The sequence below is a fragment of the Thermobia domestica genome, chromosome 7 (assembly GCF_964235325.1).
Source record: "Thermobia domestica chromosome 7, izTheDome1.hap1.1, whole genome shotgun sequence".
NCBI classification, from domain to species: domain Eukaryota; kingdom Metazoa; phylum Arthropoda; class Insecta; order Zygentoma; family Lepismatidae; genus Thermobia; species Thermobia domestica.
In genome coordinates, this window is record NC_137460.1 from 253,525,510 (window position 1) to 253,546,895 (window position 21,386).

The 21,386-nt window shown below is 37.9% G+C and overlaps 1 protein-coding gene across 2 annotated transcripts in view; it reads right to left on the bottom strand.

Annotated features, from left to right (window-relative positions):
* Positions 1-21,386, bottom strand: part of LOC145690829 (carcinine transporter-like) — a 112,813-nt gene that overhangs the window by 19,493 nt on the left and 71,934 nt on the right. For both annotated transcript variants that reach the window (XM_081766153.1, XM_081766152.1), the window contains exons 5-7: positions 6,180-6,337; positions 1,875-2,043; positions 1,234-1,455 (exon numbers count right to left, since the gene is read on the bottom strand). In XM_081766153.1, coding sequence (XP_081622279.1) covers positions 1,234-1,455; positions 1,875-2,043; positions 6,180-6,337 — 549 coding nt within the window. The remainder of the gene's footprint in view (positions 1-1,233; positions 1,456-1,874; positions 2,044-6,179; positions 6,338-21,386) is intronic.

A 21,386-nucleotide genomic window follows, 5' to 3' on the forward strand; every position in this document is an offset into this window, starting at 1 on the left:
TATACACTTCCGACAATTCTGGGCTCCCGGACCTTTAGGATTAAAGAAAATAAAAAAGAGGAGAAAAGAGAGAACCGAGCGGCGAGCGCCGCCAGTAAGCAGAAGAAGAAAGCGAGAAAGAGGAATACTTGGCGCTTGCGCAGAATGTCTTCGGGCTCAACCTAACTCAGCACGGTGGAAGCTATTCTGGGTGTAAAAAAAGGGAAGTGGACAAGGCATATTGAGATCTTTGCTCCATGCTAGAGATATATTTGTTGAGTAGGCTTGTAGAGTTCAAGCGGGCTCCATTCAGTACAGCCCGCTCGGTTCGTTAGTACAACTTTCAAACTGCTGAAGGCGCTGATAATCGCGCTCCACGCTCGAAAAAGAAGATCGTCATGGGAAAGTTCTGTATTTTGTTAATTGTCGAACAGTTTAAACAAATGAATAAATGAAAATTTTTTGAACTAAAATTAGTCTAACACAAATACACAAACAGAGGAAGCGTGCTGTAGCCCGGTAGCACTACGTCAGAAACCGCTACTGCTCAACTAGCTCTCTTGCTCAATTAGGAGAGCTGCGCGACTCCACCACCACATATACGTCAGAAAACAAAGCCAAGGAAGACACAAAAGAAATGGAAGGCAGGGGCAATAGCCCGACACTTCAACAAATCAAAACCCGCGAAGACAAGACTGAGACTGAGACTAATTTCAAAATACATTTAACATGCTATTTTGGGGATTCTTTTAAAATTTTACATAGCCCCATCTTCAATACTGTTTGAAATATAAAGTTAAAACTCGGTATTTTTCTTAGTCTACCTAGAGGGCATCTACGCTCCAAATTTCATTAAAATCTGAGAAGGTGAGGTTAAGTCACTGTGTTGAATTGATATGGAATAACCATGTGAGTCCGTCACGTATGGGGGATGGCTTCTCTCCGCGATCACAATATCCGTGGAAAGGGAAGGAAGGAAGCGGCCTGGGACCTGTATGTTAGGTACCATCCCGATATTTGCCTGGTGTAAATGAGGAAAATCCAGGAAAATCTCAGTCAGAATGACTGGCATGAAAAAGCTTTTGCACTTTTTCGACCTAGTGTTCCCACCTGGAATTGAAGCCGGGACCGTTCGCACCAAAGACGAGAGCGTAGATTCAATGATGTGATTTTGTAAGTGACATTATCAACTACTGTTGGACACTCAATCAGTGAATGGTTAAAGAACAAAAACTGACTGGGATTATAACTTACCAATTCAGTATGATGATGAATGTTCGAAACGCCATTATCCTACTTTTGAAAAGACTTAGCATTCCGTATGTCTTCTCGCGATGTTTAGCCACTCTGTTTAGTATTTCCATATGATTTGAAGGTAGCGTTTTTCCATTAATTTTTGCTATTTCTTTTAAAACTTTTGCAGCTTGCTTCACTTTCCCTTGCGATGCCAGCCAATGTGGGGATTCAGGAACCAATCTGTGATACGAAAAACGTAAAATATTATCGTACTTCCAATGAGTTAGCTACAAGTACTGTGTATTAAGCCTAATCAAGTTCACATTTACCTGCTGCAGAGCACGTTTGTGTTTTGAAGCAAGCAAGTCACAGTCACTAAATCGTAACTATAAATGAAAGACCGAATTTTGTGACCAATTTGTAAATAGAGTGTAACCCAAAAATCTCGAAAAAACCCAAAAAATGAATTCAAACTCTACATATTCTTATAATTAATGTTTTGGAAAATAAGGTACTAGATGAAATCAAGTCTTCATAACTATTTCTTCGTATGGTTTTCAAAGTTAAGATACAATTATATCTTTGGTTATTATTGTTCTAAGGATACTTAAGAGAACATAGATTTAACCCTTAAATATAACACGCTCATCAAATCTTACTTGTACATGAAAAGGAAGATTGCAACAGGAAGCGTGGTACTCAGTTGAAACGTGACCCAATCCCTTACCAACCACGCTACTAGGGGAAGAATACATATTCCTATGGTCCATCCAACACATTGCAACATACAGTACGTGGCGCGTTGGTTGCTGTCTGTCGTTTCGATTCCTGAAAGTATAATATACACAGGATTATTACAGATAAACTTTCAAGTTAGAAACACGCGTTCCTAACGTATAGTGGGACTCAACTATATAAAATATAACATGCATGTCAAGGAAAATTCAAGAAGCGTTGTGCCATTTTGTCATTCAATACGTATCAAGCCTCTAGACACGTCCTATCATAGGAATTATGTATCGCGATCTGCCGATATTCCTTTAATAATTTATGACAAGCACTCGCTAAAAAGACATAGCCGTTTAAAGTGCTTTTAAAGACTATCATTAAAACACTCCTGTAGAAAAAAAATTAAACGCGTAATATCTTAGGACGTCGAAACCAATAGCTATTTCAGAGTATATGTTATAATAGTAGTGCTCCGGACAAAATATCAAAGCTACGGGAAGGATTGATTCACATCATTCCTTCCAGACTCGCGGTGACTCAGTGATAGAGCGTTCACCTCCGGTGCTTGGGGTCCCCGGTTAGATCCCAGCTAGCGCCGTGTGGACTTTGTGGTGATAATGGGTTTTCTCGTTGATCTCCCACTTCATTCCACTATTACTTTCATTTCTCATCACCGTCCCCTTTAGCCTGGCCGGCATAACAGTGGAACGTAAAACTGAAAGATTTCATTTTATTTTCATTTGTTCTTTCCACGGTGTCCACTGAAATTATCACTGGTAGAAACAAGTAAAGTTATTTATCATCAGAACGGTAATAGTTAAAGATAGGTAGTTACCTGTTGACCTCACATTCGCTTTCTTTGAGAAAGTGAAAACGAAACCATGACTAATGTAGAATTTATTTCTTGCAAAATAATGTAATTTAATCAAGAAGACACTGGAAACTCCAAGTTTGCAGTGGAAAGAAAGAAAAATGTTAAACATCTGACCCTACTACTCGCATTTTGTTGTTAGGTGGAGAAATTCAGAAAAAAAAAATATTTCTTTTTTTAAATACTGAGATGAATTTCTTGATAGCGGTATGATGTTTACAATAAAACTAAGAGATTTATGTTGATTTCTTTAAAAGAAAAATAATCTACCAATTATACAAATGTATATATATATATATATATATATATATATATATATATATATATATATAGTATTTAGTTCGTACGTAACTATCGTGTTAAAATTTGGGATACATTAGAAAATATTATAAATTCCACAAACTAAACAAATATCTCTACAAATGCACTTGCAATCGCCTCAAGCTATTTCTAGCTCTACTCTCCCTAACTTGCATAATTTCTTTAGTGACAAAGTACTATTTAAAGTCTCTCCTTAGACACCAGACAAAAGGACACTTTTTTCTGTGAAAATGACAATATCCGGTTTGCAGCGTGAAAATGAGCGTGTTTTCCGCTCAAACACACCTACATGTCAAGTTAAACTTAATTCATGCTCATATTCGTTTTAAAATCTAGTTAGCTCATAATAAAACTCACATGAAAACGAGCTAACTCAAATGAGCGCAGTCATTTACAGCCCCGTAAAAGACCAAATACTTGTAAACATACTAGAACAGTTGCTCCCAAACCCGGAGTGCACTCTCCTCGGAAAAGGGTCGTGAAAAGCAAGCAAGGGATATGTATCAGCGTCTCAGAGTCGTTTTTAGAGTTTGGTTTTTGTGTAGTAAACTGCGATATAAATTTAAATTTTCATCGGAATTCATTTTAGTATCTCAATTTCCCAAAAAGAAAAGGAAAGAAAACATGTTATTATTATTATTATTATTATTATTATTATTATTATTATTATTATTATTATTATTATTATTAATAATAATAATAATAATAATAATAATAATAATAATAATAATAATAATAATATTTTTTTATTTTATTCTTTACACGAAAGAATGAATATGTCTGTATCACAATCTAGTACCGAAAAAATAAAACATATATTACAATTTTTTGAATTAAAAGTTTTAAATACAAGGTTTCAATTTTTGAAAAAATAGAATTTTCAAGAATTTTGACACATTAATGAACCAGTTCAACCGACTCTTTCTTACTTTCCAACAAATTTCATATCTGTAACCGCATTTAGAGATATGGACATCTTATTATAATAATGCTGTCCCCTCCCTTTTCTTTCGTTCTAAAACAATATCAATAAAATAAAGGGTACGAGCCAACGCCATAGACTTTCTCTCTCCCGCTTGTTAAATCGAATCATATCATGCTATAGTTATCACTGAAACATTTATTTACGAAATATCATCAAAATTATAATAGGTATTCTTGGAAAACCTAATATCGAACTAATATACCATGTTATTTTATAGAAAATGAAAATTGATTTATATCATGTTGCAGGTATGGTAGACTAACATTCATTTATGAAATATGAACAAATTTACATGAAACATTTTTGAGAAAATCGTTCCTTAAAATTACCTCCAGTGCCCCTTGTAAATTTGTTAACAAAAATTAGTTTTACCATATTGTAGTCTTGCTAATGGACCATTAATTCATGAAATATGAACAAAATTCCTTGAGCTGTTTTTGAGAAAATCGTCTGATAAGAACTCACCCCAAGAATAAATAACTCCTTGCGGACTTTTTTAAAATGAAAAATCATTTATGCCAATTGCAGTCTTCTTAGTGGAAGATTTATAAAATATCGACAAAATTGTTTGAGCCATTTTTGAAGTACAACAAAAATCTATGTATTGTCCAACCTATAGGGTGTTTCAAAACAACACCGACAACGCCTGGGAGGTGATTCCTGACACCAAGATAACACAAAATGTATAGAGCAACTTGGGTGCACAAATGCTTTCCCCCGGAGTTATAGGCTGCAGAAAACATGAAAAAAATGAACTTTAAAGTTCCAAAACTTCGAAACTATGAGACCTACCATAGTCGGTTCAAGACTTCATGTAAGAACTAATATGTGCCTTATCTAAAAATCCATATTTTAGAATCCTGTGGTAGTAACGCAACATTTTTTATAGAGGGAGTTTCGCTACGGGCGTATAATTTGAAGTACTCACCAACTACCTCGATGAAAATTGTTGCGTGAGTACCGCAGGATTCTGAAACATGGATATTTGAATAGGACACATATCAGTTCCTAAGTGAAGTATTGAACCGACTACGGTAGGTCCTATTGTTTGTTAGCTATTGACCTTTAAAAATCCTTGTTTTTAATGTTTTCGGCAGCCCATAACTCCGGAAGAAAGCATTTTTGGACCCAGGTTGATCCATACTTCTTGTCTTATCTTGGTGTCAGGAATCACCTCCCAAATGTTGTCAGTGTTGGTTTGAAAAAACCTCTCTTTCTCTCTCTCTCTCTCTCTCTCTCTTTATATATATATATATATATATATATATATATATATATATAAGGAGAGAGAGAGATAGATAGATATAGATAGATAGATAATTTAGAGTACATAAATAAACAGATTCTAAATGTCTAATATTCTTTACTGGAAATTAGACTTTGCACTAACATGAAAAGTATTTCTATTATCTATTACAAATAATTTCATTCATGGCTGACAGCGAGCAGTTGAAGCCATTTCACTAATGATATTTACCATGTCAGAAATATTACATTGAGTGCAGAGTCTCTATGCTTTAATGTTCATTGTATTGAACTCGTTTATTCGTATTTTCAGGAAAGGAAATAAACATTATTTACTAAGTAATATATGGATCCCAGTATGTCATTTATGTTTAAAAATTATTAACTACCAGCAATTACGTTTATCTACTACAGTTTATTATCAACAAAAAATAGCTTGAATCTTCAACACGTCTCCAACCTATAGTTGAATTAGTTCTAATATTCTTGTTGTAGAAATGAGGGCGGTATTGGAATTCTTGCCTTGCCACTTATACCACTCGCCACCAGGGGCGGATCCAGGACCGACTTCTGGGAGGCCGGTGGGTTCTCATACTACTACTTTTAAGGGCTCCAAACTTCGGGATTGGTTTTATATATATATAATAAGAAAGTTTATCGATCGACCCCTGGATCCGCCCCTGCTCGCCACTGAATGGTAGCAAGAAAACAGAATAATCAGCCAGATATTGTCATAAGAGAAAAGTTCTAGAAATTTGAAATGGCTGAAAACAGTATAGTTTTTTAAGCACTGGCAACGTAACATTTACTTACCTATTGCAAGTGGGGCTTGAAAAAGTGTTAAACTACCAGCACTGGTTAGTAAATTAGCAGCTGCAAACAAAGGGAAATATGAAGTTAGCAGGACACATACACTTCTTCCAACAAGCACTGTTATCAGTGCAATGAATAATGTTATCTTACGTCCCATTCTGAAAGAAATGAAACAATTACTTGTTGATATATTTTTTTACCCCTTCGGGTTCTTTAAATAACGTACATCAAAATTTCAAAATTAAACTGGTTGAAACTGAAAGATATTTAATCGGAAATAAAGTCGTTTATGTTGCGCTGTTACAACATGCAGATTAAAGTGAACAAAGATGATGAGAATCAAGGAAATGGTGGACTACAGAAAGTGAGACAGTCCTAAGAAAATTCACGCACACGTTATTTCTTCACCATATAGCTCACTTTTCGCGAGCGGGGATCAAGGTAGGGACCCATACACAGAAGAGAAAACTCTACCACTGAGCCATCACCACGTGTATTCCTCGGACGTTGTCTTAGTCTATATCAGAAGTTTATGTGAAATAAACATATTGAAATATTATTTCACATTTTACTGAGAAAGCGAAAATTTAAAAAAAATTCGAATCATTGCACTTTTACAATTTGGTCTCCTAAAAATAAATATAACGGGTTTGAAATGTTCAGATATTAACCTCAATGCAAAATCACTTGCTCACAACGAAAGCTCAGCAAGTGCGTCATTTATACCTACTTACAGATAGGATGTTCTAGGGAACAAAACTGACACATCTCTTCCTTAAATGTTTATGTTTCCTGTTTCTTCACATCGTATTTCATTAATTAGCAACAAAGTATATCCTTAATATTTATAAAGAACTAGATGAACTATTGCCAAGCAGCATTTCGCAATAAATTTGTCTCGGAATAATACCATAATTTTTCCTATCCTTATATGAACAATGTTGTTTATTTTCAAGTACGTATCCAATAATGCAATAATGCAATATATATTGCATACAAAACAACACCGACAACATTTGGGAGATGATTCCTGACCCCAAGATAAGACAAAAATATACACCAATCTGCGTGCACAAATGCATCTTTTCGTAGTAATCAAATTAAAATGCCCATAGGTCCAAAACTATGAGACCTACCGTAGTCGGGTCAAAACTTCACTTAGGAACTAATTGTGCGCTATCCAAAACAACATGATTCAGTAATTTTTATAGAGGGTATGGCTACGGGCATATAATTTGTAGTACTCAACAACTATCACTATAAAAATTGTTGCGAAAATACCGCAGGATTCTTAAACATGAATATTTAGATAGGGCACATACTAGTTCCTAGGGCTCCTTCGTGGCTAAGCGGTTAGCGTACGCGCCTTTGGCGTTGCCGACCCTGGTTCGACTTCCGGCGGGAGCTCATGTGGTTCGGATTCCACGTTTATCAGTAAGTCCACGTGTCATATACCCTCGCTGCTGAACGAGACGTTAAACTTGATATCAACTCAACTCAACTCAACTCGTACTTGTTCTTAACTGAAGTCTTGAGTCGACTAGTAGGTCCCATAATTTTGGATCTATTGACACTTGAAGTTCATTTTTCATGTTTTCGGCAGCCTATAACTCCGAAAGGAAGCATTTGTGCATCCAAGTTCTCTATACGTTTTGTTTTATCTTTGTGTTCAGGAACCACTTCCCAAGAGTTGTCGGTGTTGTTTTAAAACACCCTGCATATAATATGTGTGTGAGTATAGATACGAGCAACATTTTTTGCTTTGCCCTTGCAAATTCCCAATCTAGCTGACATGCTCCTTCCTGCCTAAATTTGACTTGGGGTCATTGGGAAGTCACTTCACACCTTAGCATCCTTCGACATTATTGTTGTTTAGATATTTAAGATATTTCATTTTTATCTCCTTCTCACCCCCATGCGATGTGCTTAACTTAGACTTTAACACAATCGTGATCGTGATTATTTATCTTAACCACTGGAAAAGTATGACTACTTGCATGATGGTCCTGCTCAACTTTTGCCAGAATATCAACCAGTTTTGCAGCACTTGGTCGCCCACAGTGAAGAGTATCTTAGACATCGACATTTTTAGAACGAAAGCGACGGATCAATCGCCATAAATAACATAGATTTTTAACGGACTTCCGTAGCTTTGATGTTTTTAATCAACAAAACTAAAATTGTAACTTTCAAACTTATCTTCATTGTCCAATATGTTATGTGTGGTTATAAGAATTCCTAAACTTTAGACATATCTACTAGCTTCAAATTTCATCTGTGAAATGATGTTAGCCCTGACCCGTTGCAACTCATAAACTAAGATTTGATGTACTAACAGCAAAAGGGCAATACTGTTGAAACTTCTATAAAGTATATATATTCAATGCCATTTTGAGTGAATCGTAGTGTTCCGAGAGTTAATATACGAATGAAATATACTTTAGGAATGACTTTTTACATATAATTCACAAGCAAGAACACAAAACAACTATATATATATATATACACACACACACACATGTATATATATATATATATATATATATATATATATATATATATATATATATATATATATATATATATATATATATATATATTAAAAGTAAAAAATTATCTGCAATTTGTACATAACTCTTCTTTGCTCGTTATATTAAATTTAATATTAATTTCTCCATTCGTATTCCTTTCATTACAGATAGACCATCGTCCCTCCATTAAAAGTTTATACCAAAGAGGAAAAACGAGCACTGATCCAGGTTTTGTGATCGGAAGATATATCAGGGGCCTCAATTCATCAAAGACTTCCCGCACAATAATCAATAGTCATTCGTGTGTCTAATAGAACCATGCCAACCATGTCAGCTGCACGCTAAATTTTGCCACCACGTGTGGCCGTAGATGGTCGTCCAACTTCTTTCTCGTGCGTAACACCTGTGCGACCATTTTTGAATTTTTCAAATCATTCGTAGACAGTCCGTTGCGCCAAGACACTGTTCCCGTATTGTACCGGAAGTTTTTGATGGATTGCGGCCCCTGATGCACCTTCTGTCCAGAAAAACCGGATCACTGCTCGTTGTTCCTCTTTGGTGCGATCTTCTAATGGAGAGGCCATGATCTATCTGCAACAAAAGGAAAACAAATGGAGGAATTAGGACCAAACTTTCATAGCATGGTCATAACAGCATAACAATAAAACTAACGAGGACAGCGTTTAGTAGAGTCAAAATAAGAATTAGGAGGATATTTTTTGACTTACACTCGTATATATATATATATATATATATATATATATATATATATATAGAGAGAGAGAGAGAGAGAGAGAGAGGCGGACCACCATAAGGGGTCGGATGGATCCGGCCCTTCCATCGTTTTTGTATTACCATAGAAAAATGTATGTATCTTAAGTTATCCTGCTAGTATTATTGCTACCATTTGAACCAAAACAGTAGTTCTGACTCCTTCAAGTTTTTCCATACTACTTAGGCGCGCTATACACCACGAGATCAATCCTAGGAAATATCTTAGGATTTATCTTCGGAAAAATGTTATGACATATCTTGTACGAAATCCTACCCTTCTTGTGCCATACACGTGAAGAGTTTTCCTGTCTGACCGAATGACGTTTATCAACATCGTGAAATAGTTCTATTTAATAAAAGTACAAAATTGAAGAATTACTATGCTAACCATACTGCACATCCCACTGATATTAATAACAGGCGTTATATTGTTAAATTGGATACATCTAAAAAAGAACATAAATGTAAGAAGGGTGCTGGAATACTTTTGGTGTACCACTTGTTACAAAATTTACAAATAAAATTTAATAATTTGCATGGAAAGATATATTTATAAGGATCAAATTTCTGCAAACAACAGAATTAAATACAAAGTAATACAGCTGTATTTTATGTTTACAATTGTAGGGTTATTAGTGTAAAATTATTATAAATGTTTTAACGACGGATAAAATAGGTGAGAGACAATGTTTAGCAGAAAGGGTCCAGCTCTTTTTTCTAAGAAATGTTGCAAATTCGGTAGTTTCTATTTACATTAGTTTAGTTTAGGCTGGTTCAGGTTAGTTACGGTTATGTTGCGTTAGATTATATTAGTATATGGTTCCAGCTAATTTTCAAAAAGTGACAGAATTTCGCATACTTCTATTAATATTAAGTTAGTTTAAGTTAGTTAATTTCATTAGGTTAGATTTGGTTAGGTCTAAGTACTTGTATCTTCCATTTCTCCTGTAAATTTTGTATGTTTTGCCTAGTTTTGGACCCCTTCTGCAAAACAGTTACCTAAGTTAATGCATATGAAAGATGACCGGTGATACTATTTTCCATCGCCGTTTTATTTCTGTATAGTTTACAGAAGCTATAGTTTATGTTTACAAATGGAGCGCTACCACCACGATACCATGACAATTGCTATTCAAACTCGTATCATTGCCGAAACCCACTCGTTTTCACTACATTAACTGACGCGCCTGCCTCCTTCGCTCGCACCCCCTGACTGACGCTCGGGCCCCGGCTTCGCCCTGCCCTGATTGTTAGATAGCATTCGTAGTTTCCAGAGGCCACCTAGCACAACTTGGTTTGCTTTTTTTGCACTATAGTTTTTATGCTATATATCCGGACCCCGTATTTGTACGCAAATCGTAAAAGAATTGTAGTTTATCATCAATTGCTTGTGATGGTTCTCTTGAGGGATTTTATTTATGCTATGTGAATAATTTTCATGTCGGTTAACGTAAATCATTTAGGAAACAGTGATAAATTATAATTTTTCAACAATTATTTCGAGTGGTACACCTAAAGTTAACCTGTACGATCAGATGATACCTCCTTAGTTGTGTTTTCACTTGTTTTGTTTTCACTTTCTCTCACCTGATGTCGCTTAAATCGAAATCTTACAAATTTTCTTTCCGAAATAGAGCGTGCTCTAAACAAGAGAAATCTCATAGGATCGTTCAGAACACAGGAAATGACATGAGATCTGATGCCATACACGTTGAGATTTTGACTCTAGGACAAATCGTAAGAGATTTTTTAGGATCTATCCTATAGTGTATAGCGCGCCTTACGGTTATGGGCACGCTATTTATGCGGTCAGAACAAAATAAAGGAATAAAGGGCCTGAGCTGTTTCAGTGTGGACTTAGTATCGTCTTGCATTGACTCGTGTAGGGAACAACGTGAAAACTCAGCTTGAGTGTAGGTGTCATGGGCCAAGAATCGTAGGTCCTCATCACACGATTGCACCCGACCTCTTCCGAATGAAAAGGTTTAAAGCTTGCTTGTTGCCAAAAATCGCTTTGTCTGTAGAGGTTGTTGATTCCGCACTTTCAGTTGTTTTGTCCTTTGACCTTGCTCTCTTGTCTTACCAAGGGCTCCAAAAACAAGCGCGTGTCCACCCCTCAGTTTAGACGTGTGTGTCTTCTTTCAATTAAAGGGCCCAAATGGATGAATCGAGTTGCGGGATGAGACATAGTACGTCTGATAGAGGATGTGAAAATATGTGTATGTGCAAAGTTATAGCGGCTGAGCGCCATAAGAAACGGAGGGGGAGGGGGTCAAATTTGGTGGGGAAGGCTTATGCTATGTTATAGAAATACATCAAATAAAGTATTGAGACGTAAATCTAGTGAAAGATAGACAATACAAACAGTAGTAGTTCCACATACTGGCAAAAGAAGAATAGATAGAGTAGGTCATGAACCTCCGTCGCCATCTTGAAATCCTCCTTTTTGAAATCTGTGATATTTTTTGAAATTGAAAGGTAGTCATGTGATATATCAATTAGGGCCAGCGTGTTCTCAAAAAGTCAATTATGAACTTTAGTGATCATTATGTATACTTATTTGGAAGATTTAGGATCAACTTTATAGTTAGGCCTATTTACGAAAATCTAGGAGCCTGATACTAGTATGATGAAAGTCTGGAGTATCACGAAAACAAATTTAAGTTAAACCTATCTACAAGCCAAGAAAACTAACAGTGAAATTTGATATAAAAGGTGTATATTAGTGCATTATTATTTATGACATTACTTCCGATTTGCTTCATATAGTACCGAAGAGAACTGTTCCGGTCTGGAAGAACAGTTTCCGCTTTGTTTTTCGCTTTTGGTTGAAAACAATGTGGAGTTTATATAGCTACCTTTCGTTAAATCACATGCTTACTAATATAGACCATAACACAATAAAATCTGATAGATTGGAATGCAATTATAACGTACTTAATGTAGACTACAATTTTTTTTTTCACAACTTGGTATATTTTCACTCAACTTTCTTTGTCCACCTTCGTAAGCAAAAGTAACTTGGAACGAGTGTAGCATGTGATATCTGAATGAAAAGTGGACTACTGCAGTCAAATATATTTTCGTAATAATCCAAACTTTCAACATACGAGTATCAGTCTCCTAAATTTTCGTAAATAACTGTAAAGATGATCCTAAATCTTTCAAATAATTACAGATAACGATCACCAAAGTCCATAATTGAATTTTTGAGAACATGTTGGTCCTAATTGATATATCACATAACTACCTTTCAATTTCAAAAAATATCACAGATTTCAAAATGGCGGATTTCACGATGGCGGCGGAGGTTCATGATATACTCTGTTCATTTTTCTTTTGCCAGTATATGCAACTACTACTGTTTGCATTGTCTATCTTTCACTATTTTTACGACTCAACACTTTATTTGATGTATTTCTAAAATATAGCATAGGCCTTCTCCCAGGAATTTTGAACCCTCCCCCTCCGTTTCTTATGGTGCTCAGCCGCTATAACTTTGCACATACACATATTTTCACATCCTTTATAAGACGCACTATGTCTCATCCCGCAACTCGGTGAATCCATTTGGACCCTTTACTTGTTAATGTCTTTTATGATACTTTTGCCCCCGTGTTTTCGTGTGGTTGTGCGGAAATGAATAAACTAAGCGTGTTGATAGAAAGTAATACGCGTGTTTTCAATAGGTGAATCCTCAGAACTTTTCTACTTTTAAACATTTCTTCCCATACAATGACTTAAGCATTGTATCCCGTTCCTATTCGATGCTGAACAAGGGAAAGCTCAAATCTGAACTATCGGCCACATACTGCAATAATATTCTTTGCTCAATTAATAACACCAGTGATTGATTACTATTTCTGCGTGACAATAACTTAATTCTAATATTCTAACTAACTAATATTCTAAGGTGTCCAAAACTGGTGGACATAGTGTTGGCAACGCCTGTAATTACAGCGGAATCAAACCGTTGTTTCAGTACATTAAAAAGGGCAAAGATTTGTCTAAGGAATTTGATAAGCCAAGACAGACTGAATGTACTGACAATGTTCTCTACACACGAAGACTATATTACCACCATAAAGGAATACAGGGACGTACGGAGGGGCTAGGTCCTGGGGATCTGGACACCCGAAATTTTGACTTTTGTGTAAATTTAGCCTAATTTTAGGAATAATTTTAGGAATTTAATATTAAAGGACCCTCATATTGAGTTTGGACTCCCCCCCTAAAAAAATAAATTCTCTGTGTACGCTACTGGGAATTTAACACAAAAGTGATTGAGAAATTCTTCAGGCTTAAGCATAGAAGAGCAGAGTATACGTACAGATAATTAGGTCAGTACCATTTATTACAGAAAATATTTTAAGTTACGCTGTTGTCCTATGATTATACTTAATGTGTTAGTATGATAAGTTTTTCTGACTTCAATTTCGAGTTTTTAAGCAATTTACTTAATAACCAAACAATAACAATACTAACAAATTAGTAGTGGTAGTACTAGTATTAGTAGTAGTAGTAGTAGTAGTAGTAACCATCAAGTATTTGTTTTCGAAGTTTGGCCCATCCTACCTTTTATTCCACGAGCCGCAACTCTCTCTCTGTATATATATATGTAGTTTATTTTACAAATGGATACAAGTTTCGAAAGTGTAATTATTTTAAGATAATTTAATATTTGTCAATTATCAGTACATCTAAGAACACATAGATTATCTGTAACCATAATATTTGTTGCAAAGTAAACATCGGACAGCTTGACACCAACATCTTTCGGGTCTTTAACAATTTTGAGCAACAAAGTAAAATCTGTAGATAATGTTGCTACCACTCCAAAGTTACCGGTATTAGCAATCACTTCCAAGAATTTATATTTATCCAAATTGGATTCAAAACATTCTTCATAAGCATCGTCAAAGTGGTTGTCAGCCTCCTAGGATGTCTCTACTTCCGTCTTATTGTGGGTCATAGAAGAAAAATCCCGTTTAGTTCTTTACCAGAAGGTAATGTGCCTAAGATCGATTACACATTCCCGCGCTGTATGGTGACGCTGATACGTTGGAAAAGGAATACAGTAGCTCGGGGATCACCGGTTTTGATTGCTATTCGATTACCAAATTCATTAATGAAATTAGATCCTTCGTGACCCCAAGACCAACTGGTTTCTATTGCTACTGTTACAAACCAATATTTGTCCAATAGGTTTGAGTATTTTAGTATTTTGTGTGATTCTCTGTGAGCGGCGATGAGACCTGCCTGAATTGGAGAATGGGGTAAGTTGGAAGGAGCAAATATTGGAACAAGTGAAATCCCATACTAGTGCTTTAACATTTTTCCATGATACCAAGGTCATGCCATCAGGCATTTTACCATCAGAGCGGCAACAACTATTTGGTTCTTTTATTGAAGGAACTCCTGCTGATACGAGGGCTCTAAAAATAATGTCGTTCGCAATATGATGTCGAGATTGTCTTCCCGCAATTTTTTTATATGAAGCACCATGTAATCATTTATTATCAACATATGCGTTGCAAGTAGGACAGTATGTGAGACTCACAAATATTAGCACCTAAGCGCAGAGCTGTAGCAATACGAAAGCTCTCATTAGAAATGTGTAAGCCGAGTGTGTGGGAAGGTAGGGCTTGAAGCAATGCTCCGTTTTTGGAGGAAGAGAAGCTAACAACCTGGATTTGTCATCTGGGTTACTAGTTGATGATAGGAGTGAAGATAAACGAAGCTTGACTATAGGTTCATCACAAACAGACTGGACATGTCTTTTGTCGTTAGGTGAGGGATCCATTCCAACCAGACTAGTCCATTTATCGATGCATTCTTGTACATCTCGAATCGATTCTAAGTCAACCTCCTGTTGAAGAAGAGATTAGTTCTCGTGAGCCATAGAATGATACGAGGAAAGAAGGTATGGCGATATCCATGACTCGACGAATCCCAAGGCCTCCATTCTCAACCATTAACTATCTTTCAAAGAACAGTTTAGAATGGATTCTAGTCCTGTTCTAAGAGTGTGGTCGAATTTGTCATGTACCGTAATGTATTATCCTGTCAAGAAGAGGAGCTTAACGGAGGAAATATAGTAATCTTCGAAGTGAGAGCGAAGCTCGTAGTAAATAATAAGCGGAGTGTGCAGAAAGTTTTCATAATTGAAAAAAAATGAAATGAAATCTTTGAGTTTTACGTCCCACGATTATGCCGGTTAGGCTAAAGGAGAAGGTAATGATGAGTAATGAATGAAATGGTGGAATGAAGAAAGTGGTAGGAAACGGGAGAACCCCGAGAAAACCCACGCACATGGTGTTTGTCCACCACAAAGTTTGATAATTGAGAAAAGAAGAATTTTAATTTTAATATCTTGTCCAATAAAAGTTTGTTCCTTCATTCGGTAGAGATGACAGCGCGTAAAAGTTCAGTATTGGTAGGTGATAAGAGTTTGATACCAGGTGCCTGGGGACGCGGTGGCTCCAGTTGAGCTCGTTGTCTCGAGCTGTTCACATCGTGAGTAGTGTTGGTCCCATTGGAGTGCTTGATATCGCTACTCATACGTTAGTTGAAAAGACTTGTGCTTCTTCCACAAGTTTTGTGCTTGAGTGTGCTCGGTGAATCTCACCCTGTGTGTACAGTGTTTTGCAGTTTAAATAGCTTGTGGTAGTATGGAATATAAGAAGGACTTACAATTTCAATTAATATTTGACCGAAGATATAGAAATGTCAAACCTAATGCTAGTCAAGTATATCAGTGGTTGGAAAATAAGTTTCCTCGTATCTTCGACAACATTTGTGCGCTCCAGTTACATGCGGAATCATATAGCATATATATTAAGTTTAAAGATTTACAAGCCTATGAACATTTCGCAGCAACAGCTCCTTCGTCTGTAGAATTCACGCATGTGTCTGGGGAAACAAGCACAGTAAGGATCGTCCCCGCTGATGACCCCATTCGGTTGGTGCGTATATATGACTTTCCTCTTGAATTACCGTTATCATTCTTAGAAGATCATTTCAAAAGTTATGGTAAAGTGCGCAAAGTGGAACCACAACTATGGAGTGCCCCTTTTCCCCCAGGCATAGACAGTGGCGTACGTATTGTTCATATGGAAATACATAAGCATATACCGTCCCGTATCATAGTGCACGGTTGTAAGGTGAGTGTGTCTTATGAAGGACAGCCTATTACTTGTTTCAGATGTCAGAGTAATTTTCACACGATTGCCACGTGCCCTTTGAAGAACGCAAAACCAACTACGGCCGCCCCTGAACAGACGTCTCTACACATGACGGAGATTGGCAAAGTGCATCGCTCTTTTCCCTCTTCTGGCTCGCCTTCGCTCTCTGTCACTGCCCCCCGGGCCCCTGATCAGAGTTCCTCAGGCTTGCCTTCACTGACTGATACCAACGAGTTTCCAGTGTTAGTACGAACACCCAAAGTGAATTCATCTCTAACAAATAATGCCCTAGTTATGGAAGATTCTGAAGTGAAACTGCGACCCCCGCCTTTACAGAATACGCCTGTGGATGTCATGGAACTTGACTCGACTCGTCCGTCGGAGCAGGAAGTGTTAACAGTTCCGTCTGGTTCTTCGTCTGAAGTGCAAGACAATAATGTCCCGTCTTCAGCTGAACATACTGTTACTTCTGTGCAAGCTGATTTTTCTTCACAACAAAAAAGAAGGAAAGTTACTCGAACGTCTACACGAAAGAAAGAACAGTGTGCCCTTGATGTTACACGAGGGATAGACCAAGCTGAGCCACGCGAATTACGATCACAACATCGGGCAATATCTGATTCAGAATTGCCCTGAGGCGTGGTGTGTTTACTCTTCGCTATTGACCTTCACACCTGCTTTCCAGGGCTTCGTCCACATTGGATGTTATGATGTATTTGGCAGTGTTAGTGTTTGTGTTCGTACAGGAAAGTTCACTCGGTTTGTTTTCTATTCGTCTCAAAATGCGTCACTTTACTAGTGTTCATGGGAAAGAATCCCTTTCACCTTTGTAAGTTTTTTTCTTTTTGTTATAGTTTTCTTTTTGAGTGATTTTCTAATGTTAACAGTAAATTCATTTAAGTTAATATCACTCAATATTCATAGAATCAGTTCCGATCATAATAAGGCCCTTTTAAAACAGTTCATCGAAAGCCGCCGACCAGACGTTTGTTTTCTACAAGAAATAAGTTCTCTGCTTACATCTTTGGATTTTCTTACCAATTATCAAGTTATTATTAACCGCGACCAAGAGACTGGGGTTGCGATTTTGGTGCGAAAGGGTCTGAGTTATGATCGTGTTGTGTTAGCCCCTGAAGGAAGGGCTATACGTTGTTATATTCAGAACATTTGTTTTATAGCATTATATGGTCATTCTGGCTTTACACGTGCAAAAGAGAGGAATGAGTTTTATGCAACTACCATTCCTTCTTTACTTCCTCCGGGAATTCCTTATTGTATAATTGCCGGAGATTTCAATGCAATTGTTGATCCCCGAGATTCTCTGACGCCTACCACGCCTTGTCCTACTTTGTCAGAGCTTATTCGTGTCCTAAAGTTAAAAGACGCTTTAGTTGTGTCAAACTCTAAGTATGTATTCACCCACTGCACTACTACGACGAAGAGTAGAATCGACCGAGCTTACATTTCAGAGAGTTTATGCACTGCGGTGATACAACAAAATACAATTCCTGTGGCGCTGTCCGATCATGCAGCGATTGAAGTAGCCTTTAAAATGCCTTTCTTGCTACCAGCGGCCCGGGGCCCTTCCTATTGGAAGATTAATAATGACATCATGTCTCGCCCGCAGGTTGTAGAGGAATTCTCGCGTCGCTTACCTTATTGGTGCAGCATGCAGCGGTACTACCCCTCTGTTATTTCCTGGTGGAATTTATATTGTAAACCTAAATTACGCAGTTTTTTTCAATGGCAAGGGCGGGTCGCGAGGGAAGACGACCACCATTTACATGAATTTTTATATCAAGCTCTCTGTGACTTTTGGAATGCTCCGCCTTCGCTGGAGAACCTGGCTTGTATTAACGGTATCAAACACCGATTGAAAACTTTTTACTCCCACACGTCGATTAGTGCGTATTTGTCGGAAGACTTTTATCATCGCTTTCCGGAGGAGACTATAACTATTTATCATGTTGATTGGATTTTGCGACAACGGCGTTCCACCGCCATTCATTCTCTCATTCTGGGAGATGGCACTACTACTATTAATTGTTCACATATTTTACAAGAATTCACGCGCTACTATACAGACTTTGCACGTGCGCGTCCCATAGACTACTCATATGCCCCGGAGTTTTTGTCCACGTTATCTCACCATCTCACGGATGACGAGTGTCAGACATTGATCAATCCCATTAGTGCGGAAGAAATTTTCGCAGTCCTCAGGCGGGCAAAGGGCCGTAGTGCCCCCGGAGAAGACGGATTAAATATCCAGTTTTATAAACAGTATTGGTCTCACCTCAGTCCCTCTCTTACCGCTTTATTCAATGCTTGGTTACGAGGCGAAGCAGTGGGTCGTAATACCGCTATCTTAGTTCTCATTCCGAAATCCCGCGCAGCGCATTATGTTCAGGACTATCGACCTATTTCTTTATTGCCCGTAGATCTTAAGTTGTTCACTAAAGTGCTTACAGCCCGACTTCGACCAATCATCCGTCACTACATTAGTCCTTATCAGGCAGCACTCCATGCTACGCATAACCTTTCCTATACTCTTCGCTTTTTGCGCGATATTTTTGCTTATTTTCATTTTCGGCAGGTGCCTGCGGGTGCATTAGCTGTAGATTTAGAAAAAGCGTACGACAGTTTAGATCACAGTTTTTTGTTGCAGGTGCTGGAAGCCTGGAGGTTTCCTTTAGCCTTCCGCACAGTCATTAACAATTTATACACCACGGCCAATTTCCGTATACAGATTAACGGACACCTGTCCCCTCTTATTCCGCTGAAACGTGGATTAAGGCAAGGATGTTCTTTGTCAACGATACTTTTTGCACTCGCATTAGATCCTTTACTTCGACAGTTGGCCACCCTGCACCCCCCTGGACCCTCCCGTTTCTTGAGTCAAAATATATTCGGGTATGCGGATGACGTCACCATCACCGGCGTGGATCCTGTTCGTATGGCGCGGGTTTTTGCAGTGTTGCAACGTTTTGCACTTTGTTCCGGATTACAGTATAATGTACAGAAAACTAACCTATTATAGTTCAATGGTTTTCATTTACCTGCTAACGAGCCTGGGGTGCCGTGTGTACCCCACGTCACTTCCTTGAAGATCTTAGGTATCCCGTTTACGTCACAACCTACTCCTCTTTTCGAGGAGATTTGGTCCCCGTTGTTGTTACAAATTCGCCAGCTTTTGTTTTCTCAGCGTTTCCGTCGCCTTCATTTATTTTATCGTATTCACTTTATCAATATTTACATTGCACCTAAGCTGTGGTATCGGGCTCGAATTTTCCCCTTACCGGAATTGTTCGCTAAGCGGTTTGACTCCTTATTCCTATGGAATATATGGCGTGGCTTCTATTTTCGTATCCCACGTGCAGGACTCTATCTTCCCCGTTCACAGGGAGGGCTGGGTCTAGTACATCTCAGATTGAAATGTCAAACTCTGTTTATGCTCGATTTCTATGCTGCTGTTGCTATTAACGAATCCTTCACACAGCAATGGATACGATGTTTTTGGCCTAGTTTTGAATTACCTGTGAGCCCCCCGTTTATTAACTTTGCTGATTGTTGTCCGGCGTACATTACTTCACTAATACGTTATTGGACATACAGTGGTGTGGTTCTCTGCCCTACGGGATACAATTCTCGCATTTTGTATAACTTCCTTCTCTCGTTGCCTAACGATCAGATTATTCTCCGAATTCCTCACCGATATCCTCAGACTACGTGGTCACAGGTATGGGCTAATATCTCTGCCCCGGTATTACCTTCATACCTACAGGTTGAATGGTTTCAAGTGGTGCATCAGTTGGTGCCTACGCGCGCTCGTTTATTTGAGCTGAAACGTGTTCCTGCCCACTGTGTTCTCGATGCGCCAAAGAAGATACACTATCCCACCGGTTCGATCAGTGTGTGGGTGCTCCAGCTATCTGGAACTGTCTCACGTCCTTCTTAGGACGAATTTGTCGTCGACCTCCACACCAGTTCACAGTATCCTATGTTTTGTTTCCGGATTTTCGTTATTTTCCACAGACCAAACACCACGCTGTGCTTTTTCTACTGGCGTGTACAATTGTGTATATCCATCGCCATGTACCTTTGCTGGATGCTCGCACCTACTTGGATTTTTAAAACACACTCGCCGAAAGCTCTTTTCCCCCGAGTTGGACAGGCAGTATTTTAGTAGGTTTTTAGAAGTGGTGTTGCAGTAATCTCCTTCCTTCTCTTAAAAAAAAACGCTACAACTCATTATGTAGGTTTATCTTTTCGTTTTTATTTAATTTTTTTTTTATTTTTCGCGATTATTGTTATACTTTACAATTTCCTTTTCTTGTATGTAAGACATATTGTATTGTATTGTATTATATTGTATTCCTAGGAGTCAGTCTGGTTCTTGTACACTTTTTGTATAAAGACAAGCACATGAACAATAAAACTAGTGGCTCAGTGGTAGAGCGTTCACCTCCGGTGCTTCGGGTCCCTGGTTCGATCCCAGCTCGCGCCGTGTGGACTTTGTGGTGGACAAACACCGTGTTCGAGGGTTTTCTCGGGGTTCTCCCACTTTCTTCATTCCACCATTTCATTCATTTGTCATCATCACCGTCTCCTTTAGCCTAACCGGCATAACCGTGGGACGTAAAACTAAAGATTATATTTTTTTTCATACCAGGTACTACTTCGTTAAACCTTTCATAAAGGTCACGGACTTCATTAACTCT